This window comes from Vanessa cardui, chromosome 6 (assembly GCF_905220365.1).
Source record: "Vanessa cardui chromosome 6, ilVanCard2.1, whole genome shotgun sequence".
Taxonomy (NCBI): Eukaryota; Metazoa; Arthropoda; class Insecta; order Lepidoptera; family Nymphalidae; genus Vanessa; species Vanessa cardui.
The window spans coordinates 2,735,643-2,749,818 of record NC_061128.1 but is presented as its reverse complement, the minus strand read 5'-3'; the positions used below and the strand labels follow the sequence as shown (position 1 = coordinate 2,749,818).

The 14,176-nt window shown below is 30.8% G+C and overlaps 1 protein-coding gene across 1 annotated transcript in view; it reads left to right on the top strand.

Annotated features, from left to right (window-relative positions):
* LOC124530752 (serine/threonine-protein kinase DDB_G0283821) overlaps positions 1 to 14,176 on the top strand; it is a 151,272-nt gene that overhangs the window by 82,294 nt on the left and 54,802 nt on the right. The window contains exon 3 of the mRNA XM_047105020.1: positions 9,507 to 9,702. Coding sequence (XP_046960976.1) covers positions 9,507 to 9,702 — 196 coding nt within the window. The remainder of the gene's footprint in view (positions 1 to 9,506; positions 9,703 to 14,176) is intronic.

Here is a 14,176-nt window from a genome sequence, read left to right as displayed (position 1 = left end):
TTCAGCGAGTCGGCGCCTTTCGGCTGTTACTGTGACACATAGTCCTATTGGGATGAATTGGAAAATTTATCTTTACGCCTCGTTCGGTTAAGCGATGCTCTTTCGATGAATGTTACAAATTAAACTGAATTTCACTTCCCATTTGTCTTAATAATTAGTTAAATACTCTGATAATAAATACTCTCAAGTACTTGTGTATATTAAGATATTTCGGTTTAATTATAAATGTTTGTACGAAATTAGCCAAAGCAGTCATTTGTCTATCGCAAATATAGGTGTGAGGATGCGGTTATTTTTATTTAAAACTTTGGAAAAATTTAAATTCTATAAACTTTAGTACTACAGATTATATTTTGTATTTCCTTGTAATGATCTTTAAAAATTACAGATTGTACACAGACTACATAATAGATACCTTGTAAGACAAGCAGATAGACATATAAAATAAAATCTGTAGCAAACGTGGGAGCTATTCTAAAGTAGTTCATACACTCAAACGGAAACATGAAAAATGTTATTGTGATATATGTAGAGAACCGTTTAAGAAACCATTATCGATGATACAATAGCTATGTAACGCCATATTCCGGTTAATGACCCACTTGTGGAAGCGGCTTTATTGCAGACGCATGCAAATGGATACTTAAATTTATTTTCTTATGTCGATTACCACAGATTAAATAACTACTTCAATACAATCTAACTTTAAAAAAAGGTCACATACAAAAGTGTTTACTTTTGAGAGTTTTATTTTGCCTCATACAATTGTTATGTTGTGTAGCAATCTATACAAAATAACATTACGTGTTTACGAATTTTTATAAAAAAGATAACTTATTCCATGCAATTCCTATGATTTCGTTTTAATTAATAAATTTTATTTCACCTTAAGAAAGCTTAAAATGCATTCGTTTCCTTAACTACTGAATTTCTTTTCGGTTCTTTTCGGTAGCATCTACATATAGATATACGATGATAGCTAGATGATATTTTTTAGGTTATCCAAAAGTGCTTGTTAAAACATACTGGAATAATGTATATAAATAATAAGATAATTTCGTAACATAAACTATAAAAACAAAAACTTCGTGTTAATGACACTTTTAATTCAATTTTTGAAGACGACTTCCATGCTCGAGTGGTGTGTAGGTACACCGGTTTTCTTGGGTACGCCATTCCGAGGTCCCGGGTTCGATTCGATAGATTAACATTAATTTTCTATGTTGTCTTGTGTCTGGGTGTTTGTGGTACCGTCGTTACTTATGATTTTCCATAACACAAGTGCTTTAGCTACTTACATTGGGATCAGGGTAATGTATGTGATGTTGTCTCATGTTTATTATTTATTTATAATTTTAATTAAATTATTGATTTTTTTTATTCTTGGGATGGTTAAATTTTATTTAAATTCACAATAATAAATTCATAAGGTCCATCATAATAAATTGTTGTTATTACGTAACACGTAACATTAAATGTTTTGTAAGGGATTAAATTCTCGTTGTTACGTATTAAAAAAATATGGTATGTCAATTGATAATATAATAACCGGATGTTGTTTTTCCCATATTTTCCAGTATCAAGTATCTATATCGGTATACGTAACTACATTCTTATAATGTCGCCTTGTCCATACATGACAAGAAAATTTATTATTTAATGATAGCAATATAAAATATCCTTCACGGCTTTTTGTTGAAATTGCATTTCTTCGAACGTCAAACATCGATTCTGCCAGTCATTAGGAATTCCAGATGATACTGATGGAAATTTAAAAGTCAACGATAAGGTTTATAGCTAATGTTACCACGCTGATTAAATATAAACAAAATTTTAACAAAATATCAAAAATAAAGATTTTATTTGGTAAAATATTGTGGGTTTATTTTATGCAAACTTACTAACTAATACGCTAATAATTGTTAAATGATATTGACAAAAAAATATTTTACTTTGTTAATAGTAAACTAAAGTATAAAATTTCCTGCCGTTTAGAGTTAACAGCAAGTTTCTTTTTATTCGTTGATCTTTAGTATAAGATCATAAGTTTGTCCCTGTAACAACAATTTGATATCAAAATAATACATAGCACATTACACAGTTTTATGGTTAAGATATTTTGACAAGTTCTACACCCATTCATACAATTTCAATGAATCTACTTTCTCTCCATTCATGGCATTACTCCATTTTGTAATAGTTAATGTTTCGTATTGGTTCTCATTTTCACCGGATGCGTATGAGTTGCGATATATTATTTTATGGAGACGTACAACCTTGCATTGTGTAACTCATTTCTTTTTAATTCTGTTCGCATTATTAAATGTAATTCCATTTTCAAACTTTATAATGGAAACTCAACGTCAACTATATGAATGCAAAAGTCACATTTAATATTTTTAATATTTGTTATAGTTTTTTGTTTTAATTATAATTCTTGTCACTGCACTCACCACATCGTATGACTATAGCAGTAATGATTTTTTGTTTGTAAGGCTAAGCCGAGTTTCATTTACTTGATTACCGATTTGATTGATTAATTTTCTGGATCTAAATCCATTAAAGCCTAACTCCAAACTAAATTACTAATCATCTTAAACTTTAGGTTAAAGAATGCTATGTACCATAATTGTAAGTCATTGGTTCCCATAGCAAACAATATCCTATTTCTTGCCTAAACAATGTTGTAATTGTATGCAAAGCGCGTATGTATTGTTCAAAATTTCGCACGACGCAAAATGTATTCCTGTTCACTTGCCCTTCAGACAGTCGGTTTATTTTATACAGGAGTAAATGATGCAATCTTTATGTTATATATCTTAAATAAAAACAATAACTCTAAATGATTTGTAATACTTATACTCTAATTGGTAACTACAATATAGGTACTACGATCGTAATCTATTATTCAAATCGCGCTATGTGGGTAATAAAGTTTAGCCATAATTGACTAGCTTGATACAATTCTTAGAAAAACGGAGGGATTGCTGACGGTAAGATAGGCTAGAGGTAAATTTTTGCTGTTATACTTTATATACATAAGTACTTTATATAAAAAATGCTTCAGTGTACATTTTGTATTAGGTTAGACATGGAAACGAGGACATGTCTTTTTTTAATAGCTGTGATCATAGAAATGATCAAAAATATTCTAATATTTATTCTACCTTAAAATCAATTGTTTGTTAAATGTTACACGAAAAGAAAAATGTTTAAATAACTTTAATCAAAACATAACCCAATATAAATAAGAAAATTAAATAACGCCCACTAAATAGTTACTCTAAACAGATAAATCTTTGTTAACGCAACGGTCAAATTTGAAGCAATAAAATGAAATCTCTGTGAGAGTACGCAATGATCAAGACTCATAAATCTCAATCATACTTACTAACCGCGACCAAGTATTCTAAATGCTAGTTATTTATCTAACGCATCTCAATACTGGTGTTACATCTAACAAGGAGTAATCAGTTGTTAGATTGCTATGTATTATAAAGTATATATTATTATCGCATCTATCTTGTTGATCGAATAACTTATAGGGCTGTAGAGACCAGATCTAGGTCCTAAGTTAAAATTAACAGAGAAACTGTATTGATTGTTTCTGACAAGGAAATATTGTAAGGAATTTAAAAATTGCTATTGTTTATATATTATTACCAATAACATCATGTGGGTCTGTTTAAAGAGAAGACGGACCCAGTATTTTTGATTTTTAGGTATACTTAGTGTCTCATACTAATTAAAGAAATACTTATAAATATATTAGTGGAGAAGTGGAGTAAATTTTCAGGGACTAATCAAAATACTGCAAAGATACTCTAAGAAAATTGCTTCTAGGTAAATACAATTTCAGTTTATATATGTTTACATTTTATTATTAAATTGTATTTGATAAGAGCTATGATTTTATAAAAACGCGATGATGATTAAAACTAAACTGCAATCAAATGAAGACTTAACAAACACCAGTGGTCGTAATAGTTTTACTCGCTATTTTTATGTTTTCGAACATTTCACAACAGTTCTAAAAGGGAAGTGTGGGCTGTAAATCTAACCATAGTGCCATTAAAAGTTCGGATAACTTCATCTCTGACTTTTTAAATGATGCGGATGTAATGCGACACTGAATCCCTTTTTATCGACACGTGACTTCTATTTATATGATTATATTTTGAAAACGACTTGCTAGCTGACCCGTCCCGTTCTGGGCTAAGGGTCCTCGTAAGCTCCCAGTCGGAATTATTTCTTTGGACATCTTCAATAATCATCGTCATAAGTCAGTCAATTTACATAAAAAATTAATGAATATACATCCTATTATTTCTCATGAACAAATTCGTCAATCGGTGAACACTATCAATAAAGTGAGATATAGTGAGCATAGATAGTTTTTGGATTTATCGTGTTCTGGTAGACTAACAACAGACGCGGCATCGGATATTTGTTTTAGAATTATATACAGCGACTTAGCTGGTAGGTTATTGTATGCTGTTAGATTATGAATACTATTCGAGCAATATTTCAAAATTATTTCATTATAGGTCCATTGACTGTAACAATAATATTTCAGATTATGGTTACAGTCAATTAACCCATTTCATTTTATTAAAAATGAAATCAGTTTTATTACGACATATTTTAGATTTACAATTTTTATTATAATATCTTTTATACATATTATATTGGAAACTTACTTAAGTAAGTTTGTCATCGTCGTCGTCGATATGTCACTGTCGAAACGTCGGACAGAATAATAAAAATGCATGTTTGTGGTTAAAGCTCGACAGTAAAATACCTATATAAAAACATCGATGTGGTTCATTTACACCTGTTTCATAATACGTATAGTTACGGCGTTTGATTACAATACAATTCGTTTAATTAAGCGTGTAACTCGGAAACGTAGATAAGTCGTTATCGTGTCTATCTTGGGAGTTTTTGAATTTTCACTGCAGAAATAAACACATAGCATTGTGTGCGTCACGCTCGACGGCGATTCCCGTGTGAGTGGAATCCATCCCGGGTTTACTGTCATTAGTGTTATTGTTGCGAATTATAACCGCATACTTATTGTGACAAAGATAATGCACCCGTTTTAAAAGGATGGGATATAATTTAAGTGTTTTTTTTTTATATATGCTGCCTTACTATTGTTCAGTCAAGAATGATACTTACATTTTAATAGTTAAAAAAATTACGTCTTATACTCTTTATAATACATGCATACCATATAAAACTTATTGTATATATATCTATGTACTATATATATGGCTTTTTAAACAAACCAAGTACCAGTTCGAGTTGGCTTTGTCTAACTTAGTTCCACATTTCGGTATATATAGATTACGATGACGTTGACGCATATTCATAATTAAAATATATACATAAAAACAAATGAACGATATCATCTCCCCTTGTAGACATTATTCTTTTTCATATCTCTATAACATACGCTTATATGGCGAACTGACTCTATTACGAGCAGAGCAGAGCAAAATCCACGCAAACGAAGCTTGAAACTGTTTATTTCCAAGATAGAAAAGCTAAATTATTCATTCTCGCTATACACATAAACCAATCTTTGTTAAGTTATTGAGTTGTTCCTTGATTTAATATATCCGAAGTGCCAAGGAATGTCTATCGTATATTAAATTAGCTTGTTTGGCAGACACTGACTAATAAAATCTTGCGCATATCTAACCTGTATCTAGGGTGTGGTCTCATAAAATCTCCTTTCCTGCCTAAACAAAATAATATACTTGATTTGGTGGCTATAAAAGCATTAGTGTAAGTAATTACGTCCCTAGCTTTATGAGATCAGCGGTTTGATAAAAACATTATGTAACTAAAGTATTCCAAGTTCTACAAATAGATCTCATGAATCGGTTACTTTATTTAATTGTTTTTTAGATTTATTTATACTAAATAGACGTTGACTTCCGAGAATTTTTAACCGTTCCTTACATAGTAGATACGCCTTTACCTTTGTACTTATACTTTTTGAACCAGAGAGTTATGTCACTAGTTTCTGTAATCATACACATTTACTCTTACTTTAAGCCGGAATACAATTATTCTAAGTAGTGCTGGTTAGCGGTAGAAATAAGTGTTAAGAGAGTGGGGCCAAGACGGGCTCGCTTAAAGCCAACATACCAATAAACAAGTAAAAGATTAAGTTTTACAAAATATCTCAATTTCAAGTTTTATATAACTAAAGCTAATAAGTGGCATTAATATGATTAAATTTATTTACTTGTAATAATTGCAATTATTATTTTAAAACTTAGTCGAACTAGAACTAAGGAAAATTTTGCGGTACACTACGATCGTTATGTGAATGACCTTATGACCACACGTACGAACATGAAATATCTTTATATGACATCATCAAAATTCGCGGTACTTGATCGCTAGATGACATCAAAGTAACACACACCATGTAAAATAAAGCCTTATAACATATTACTTTAAATTTTAAAGGATTTTCGCCTCTTTGTCGTTAATTTTATAAACTATAATACGCTGAAAGCTTAAATTTAAATGTACGAGCATACATGAGTTGTTCAAAAAACCCAAAACTTGTATCGTAACGTTTTATTAGCCTTGCAAGTTCTCTTGAACGGAATTGTGTTAAAAATAACATCAAACCAGAGTCTTTGCCTTAATTGAATAATTTGTCTACAAGAGCTATTAAGGGTTTAATTTGAAATTGATAATATGATTTGTCAATTTGATTTAACGCAGTAATTACTTACGCATGAATTATACCAACATTTAAAACGAGAACTTGGCATTGATATTTCGATTTTGATATATTGATTGATAAGGAAATATATTTCTATTTTTGAACGTGTGGCATCGATTACTGACTTGTCTTTTTTAATAAAATTTGTTACTTGACATTGTATGTGTTCTACATATTTAATAATGTCCTACAGCACGGCAAAGGCCCACCCTCTTAAGAAGGCTTGGAGTTTATTAGATGCTATATATAGTGCAGGATTCAAATTTTTGACAATATATACTACATAGCATTTTATATAAACATAAGGTTTCTTGCTTTTACGTAAATTTGTATATCCAGCCATCCACTGCTTCAATATTGTACAGTTCAAAATACTTACTTTCCAATTAATTAAGAAAGTAGTAAATTGTTGTTTTTGTTGCATTCAAATACATATATTTTCTGTAACCTTTAATCTGCATCAAACGATTGTTGAATCGATTTGTAACGATAAATTAATTGTAGTTTATTTTACTACTTTTAATTTTATATGATAACGTCGAATATAAAAATCATTTTATCCATGATAAATATTGTTTTGGCTAATCAATTAATATTAAGATTATTAGTATTAATTTAATAATTTAATTGATAAGTGAAAAATTTCAAAGCGCAACATTTATATGTTTAAAAAGCAAACGTTTCTGGAACCAAAAATGGTGTTCGTCCTTTGCATCTTCTGGAAAAACATGTATATACATATATGTGGTTTATTAGTCAATCAGTTTTGAAACTCAAAAATAACGACCTAATGTATTAATTTACATTTATTATTATTTAAAATAATTATAAGATATAATACTAGAGAAGAATCATTCTCTCAATTATGTCGTACCTTCTCAACGGATTCTAATGACATTAAATATGAACGTTTATTGTTACCTCAAATGGAAAATAGGGTGCGCTATAAATAAAAGACAAAAAATGTCATTGTAAAGTACGCTTTCAATTCAATGATTTAAAAACCTTTGTACAAAGTAAGTTTTTTTTAAATCGAATAACAGTATGAATAACGGGGAAAATAGTGGTTGACTACTGTGTAATTGAGTTGTTCAGCGGAGGTTCAGAATGAGCAATGTTTGTTGGGCAGTAACTGCCATTTGCTAAGTGCAGGGCGAAGTGCAAGTTACGAAACACGAAATGCCAAATGAATGGGTCAAGGCAAATCGCAAATATCGTGCAGTGTTCCGACAGACAAGAGAAATGAATGGCCTCTTTCTTATCATCGGTTTTAGAATGAAGATTTCAAGAATACTGACACTCGAAACTTAGGGTCACGAGAAATACTGTTTTATTTTAAGTAATCAAATCGTTATTTAAGTTTTATTCTTTTGGATATAAAGTGCAGATTTTATCTTTTTTTTAAATTATTTATTTTTAAAATCAGTGGTTTTTTTTGTAATAAAAAAGTTTGCAACTAAGTTTCAAGCTTACACCTGCTAAGATTTTATCCAAGATATATTAAATATAAATAATAAATATTAAGTAGTATAATTTCTTATAGTCATATCATCCATTTGCCGAAGATATTTATATCAAATTACAAAACTTACAACGGTATTGTCTTATTAAGATGAAAATTTAATTTCATGATATTTAAATTAAACTAATAAAAATATTTTTTTTTTAATTATATTAGTAACTGTTACTATTTTTATGAGTAGGTTCTGTATTTATTTGTATTTATTACTACAAACGTTAATGTTGTCGATATTTTGATTTTCATGTTACACATGTACATGTAGCCATCAAAATAATATAAAGTTTTTGTATGAAATCCTATTATTCATTTTAAAAGTTTAATAACTGTTTATCAATAAACTGAACTGTAAACATTTCAATTGAAATATTACAAACTATATTATTATTCCTTTGTAGCAGTTTGAGTGTAAGACAACTTGATTATAATATAATAATGGAAGAAACATAAAAAGTTAATGCCGTATTTTTTAAATCCTGTGAAGTTTTTTATGAAAACGATTCTAACTCGTACTTTACCAAAACAACCAAACTGATTAATGAACACTGTTAATAAAACTGTAAAAAATATTGCGAAGAATTTTGAAGGTTACACTCCCTAACTCGTATTGCAAGCATGGTGAATTAGTTTCGTATTCACTTAAAGTGGAGAAGACCTCAACTCAACCTCGCTGTGTTACGTGCACTGTCTGTTGCTTGCTTATCTGAAGTAACACGTGTTCAAGTAACTGCTACACATGTTTGTTTGCGCGATGTGAACGGGTTACGCATCAATGGAGTCGCTTCACACGTGACATTATGTCGGATAATGCGTTATGCGCGTCTCCTACATTACGTATCGAACCAATCGTTATAAATTATCAGTCCTATCGTCAAATTCGGAGCAAACATATAGAAAAATGTTGATGTGTATAGTCAGCAACTAAGAGTCGACTGTATTTAGTTAAGTATAGCTAGGTAATATAGATATTACATAAAATATAATCTTCCCTCTAACCTTGGCCACTTGGCTTGGTTTTGTTTTGTTCAATGGTCAATTGACAATCGCAATAATTTGTATAAACTGACAACATAAGGCTTTTTAGTACATAATTAATCCCATTTACAAGAAATTGAGTCTAAAGTCTAAACTCGACGATTGATAACGCTTTGTGATGCTTCAGGTTTATCTTAAGAGTGTCAATTAATTTTCTTCAACTTATGTTTTAATTTACTTACATTATTGTATTATTTTCAGAGTTTCCTGGCAGCTAACGCAAAATGTTGGTGGGCGGGAGCCCTCGCTGCAGCAACAGCAGAGCTGCGTTACGCCGGCTATGTGTCGCCAGGAGTGCTCCTAGTAGCGGGGGCCCCGCGCGCACTAGAGACCGTGAGAGGGGCCTACTCTCGATCAGTGTTGAAACCACCACCTACTTATCTTATTTGCGGGCTTGGTAAGTCTTAATCTAAAACTCAATATTTTTCATTTAATTAGGTATATACTTTAGTTTCATTTTCTCCTATTCATCAATATCTTATCTATACATATAATAAAATAAGAATTTCTTTTTGTGATAATAAAATAACCGCTTCTTACTCAGTACATATTTAGGCATGCAAGGTACATATATCAAAAAAATGCTGTGCAATATTTGTGTCTGACTGTCTCTCTATTTTGGCTAATTTCTGGAACGGCTGGATTGATTTTGATGGTACTTTCACTGGTATATGTATGTAATAAGAAAGTCACAGAATTAACAAGTTATATTAAAATCTAAGCATTCATTCATTTTTGTAGAATTCAAACAAAGTATAAATTAGATTCCTTCTAGATAGAATAAAAAATATATAAAGTATGTATGAAATTATACAAATGATCGAATAAACAACGTTAGTCGTTATGTAAGGGTTTACCAAGGAGCAATGCATATAATCCCCGTCAAACACTTGTTGAAAATTTGAAGAGGCATTACATATTGTCGTGACAGTGATTTGGGGTTAAAATACAGGTTTTGTAAAAAAAAGAAAGTCAATTGTTTTTAACCCCTTAAATCTTTTCAAAATCGTAATGATGGCTTTAAATCTTGAATTTGTCTGAATGAGTTGTGTATATGGTTTAGCATAGAAACAAATATACCACATTTTGTAACCGTATTATGGAAAGCAGTATCCAATCAAACGCTTAACTTATATCAAAGCTCTATAAATTACTAAGATTATTTATTGATACAATTGCTTTATGGAAAACAAAAACACTCGTTTTATATATTCTATGTGAGCTTTAGCCACGATTATACGTTACTTATTATTAAGGAACTAAGTAACTATAAGAACTTCTTAAAATTTAAGTGCCTAAAACAAATTTCTCACGGTTTCATTGTATTTGTGTGGTGTATTCGCGATATAATAGTAGATATAAATACAATAAAAGTGTAATGGAGGCAGGCGAAGAAAACTCGTGCAATCGACGTTGGAGGCCGCGCAGAGCTCCCAGTCAGCTCGTGACCACGACGGATGCTCACTCAGTTGCAACGTCTTCTTAATAAAGAAAGTTATAATAGCAATTAAAACTCTATAAATATATATAACGATAAAAAAATGTATAAATGTATTGTAAAGTAGTTGAGGTCAAGTTCGACTACTCAAATCTCCCAATATTCCCACGGCTCAAAAACAAAGCTAATTTACACATCGTGTTTTATCCTACGCGCAGGTCGGCCCACGGCCTTGCAAGGACAATCTTGAATCATAACAATCTTGTTTTATTGATACAACCGTTTAGCATAACATAATGCTTTTGCTTAAAACTTGCATTCGACCAAAATATATCAACGTATGAAAAAATAATCGAACTAGTCCTTGCCGCAGCAAACCTTACCCTTATATTATGTATTATTGATTTGCACCAGCATTAATGGCTTATTTGTATGGCTACTGATGCTGATTTGCATGTTATACCCTTTTATACATTTTATTTACGCAAAATACAACAAGTAGTAATACTTGATGACATACTTGATACATACACTCTTTAAAAAACAAGTTGATAAACACAAGTTTATCGAGTTGTATGAAAGTTTTTGAGTTAACGAATTATCATAATTAGAAGTTTTGACATCATTTCCGTGCCAACTTTAGTCGAACTCTTCAGCAATTTTGGCAGGATTTCGGACTTTATACCGGGGCAATGGCCGACTGCTACTACGTTATAGTGTACATTGTGTTTAAAGCTGAAAGTTAACCCGAATTCGAAGTTGTTATTGCAAATTGAAAATCGTAAATCACCAACATTGACACGAGACGTACACTGTAAACCACTTTGAGGTATTTGTTCAGCAAACAAAGTTCTGAACATGGAAAAGCACGGTAAGGCTGCGTTTCCAGGCGCGAAACTTAAGCGAATATATTTTCTAGGTCTGCCTTCATAATGAATACAATATTTAATTATAATGCAAAAAATGAGGCAATTTAAATAAAAACATATGAAATTCTAATTATACGTCCTAGTTTTATAGTTCTCGTAATTGTTTAAACTTGGCCGGTCATAACTGTTAAATCTTTATGAACAACAATTGTTTATATTCAGGGTATGAGTGGGCTCATCATATCAGTATCTGTTGCAAACATAAATTATAAAAATCTGAGATAATAATGGTTCATACTGTAAAAATAAAGCGAGGAGTTGTTTTTAAAATGTACAATGAAAACGTAGCTTAAAAGTTATATGAATGCCATGTAAAGGTTTTAACAAATGGCCTGGCGGAAACGACTCGTAACCACCATGTCGTATTGTGTACTGGTACGAGTTTCCAAATAAATCTTGCTTCTAAGTTCATAACCTCGATGTCAGGTTAAGACTTCTATTAAGATTGTAGTCATTTTTCAAACTGTGTTGAATTTTAAAATAGTTCTAAGTACGCTAGCTGGTTCTTTTATATTACTATTGACTATTGAATTCAATCTTACGAGATTGTTGCCAACTCAAACAGTTTACTTCGAATAAGTAATAGCACCAAGATTCTCTCACTACGAAAGGCAATCTTGCTCATTTCCGATCAGCTGATTTTTGATATTTAAATGATCTACTTGTTTTATACATTCTTGATGCGGAACGGAACTGCATAGCTTTGAACTGGTTTTAAGTATTTTTGAATTTACTTTCTTCGATGTTTAAGGGCCGGTTCGTGATGTTCTACATGAGCCCACAATGCGTATAATTAACATATTTTAGTATTGGTGAAAAAAATAATATTTTTTCTTAAATTCAATGAAATGGAAAGGTTTTAAATTATACTCGATTTCATTCGTAGAAATGTTCGCAAGTGCACATGGTGATAGAATTTTAATCATTAGTACATCTTTACTGATTAATTTGGAGAATCATCTATCGATTTGTTTTGAGTTAAAAAGTTTCAAAGATGAAAATTGACATGAAGTTTTTGTTATGATTCACGACAAGAAAGGAATACTTGGTTAGCCAGATGTTTTTTTGCGTTTTTACCGAACTAAACTACTTCAAAATCTTGTTGAAATTAGAAAATTGATGCCTCGCTTTTAAATGTCTTTTAAATTATCATCTGTTCTTAATATTTGTGAATATAATATAGTAATATATGTAGTAAGTATCAATCATATAATCGTAACCATCTCAGCTCTAGGTGGTTCTGGTATCACCATAAATAATAGTTATTTAATAAATAATATAATTCACAGTTATCTTCAATGTGTCAACTTAAACGTGGGCATGAATGAAAGATATCATAATCGAGGCATTATTTCTTACTTTAAGCGACGGTATGTGCTATTCATAAGACTGTTACATCTCAGTTCGCTAACGTGATCGCCCACAATCGATTTATACTAGATACAATATTGGATTCAATTTATCTCGCGACAGATTAGAACGGTGAGGAACAGGTTCCATTCCAACCATCAGTATGCATAGTAGCTCAGCGGGAGCTACGAGCTAACCAAGGTCCAAAACATGACAGATATGTTTATCCAATTACAGCATCTATACCTTAGATAATAAGGACTACAGTACGTAATTCTCAGCCTCGTATTCAGCTTCCAGTATCGCGTGCGACGTGAACCTAAATAATTTTCATTTCATAACACTGTAGCACCTTTCTTCGGTTTCTATTTGAGATTTATGGTATGATTTTCGCTTGCAGCGAGTAAACAGAATGTGGCAAAATTTCTGCTTAATCTTTATTGAGTACCGAGATGGCTCTTGTATTGTAAATTATTGCAAAATTTGGACCCAAAGTAATCAAACTTGAATACCTTAAGTTGTTATTTAATATAAGAATTTATATGTAAATTTATGTCTGATGAGTTATAGCCGTTCTTATTCTTAATATGTCGTACAAGTTAAACATGGAACGCGTGTTTTTTTTTAATTTATTTGTATAAATCGACATTGCGAGTTATTGCGTAACATATATTATTAAATACATATTATTGCTTATTAATATAGTAAATGACAATTGAAATATATTTTTATATAAATAATATAGTCCAAGTGTTCATTGTGTCGTAAGTATGCTCAGTTATTTTATGTATCAATTAAATTAATCAATCAAAAACGACATCGATTTTCATATTATACTCCCTATGTCCGTGTCACTGATTTCAGTTGAGATAAATATAATCAATTCTCAAGAGATAACCTATGATAACATATGTCATATCGGCAATTGATCACTATTGTATTCACAATATCTTTCCAATGAGACATTAAAACAATACATAAGAAACATTGGCGCCAAATTGACTAGAACATAAAGTAAACGTAACTTATAAAGGAAAGTAAGTATAGTCACTGATGTAGTCTATTTACTAACCAAACCATGCTTCACTTTTAAGTAGTTTTAAAATAAAAACCGAATCCAATTTAATAACAATTTAGTCTGACGTTCATTATGC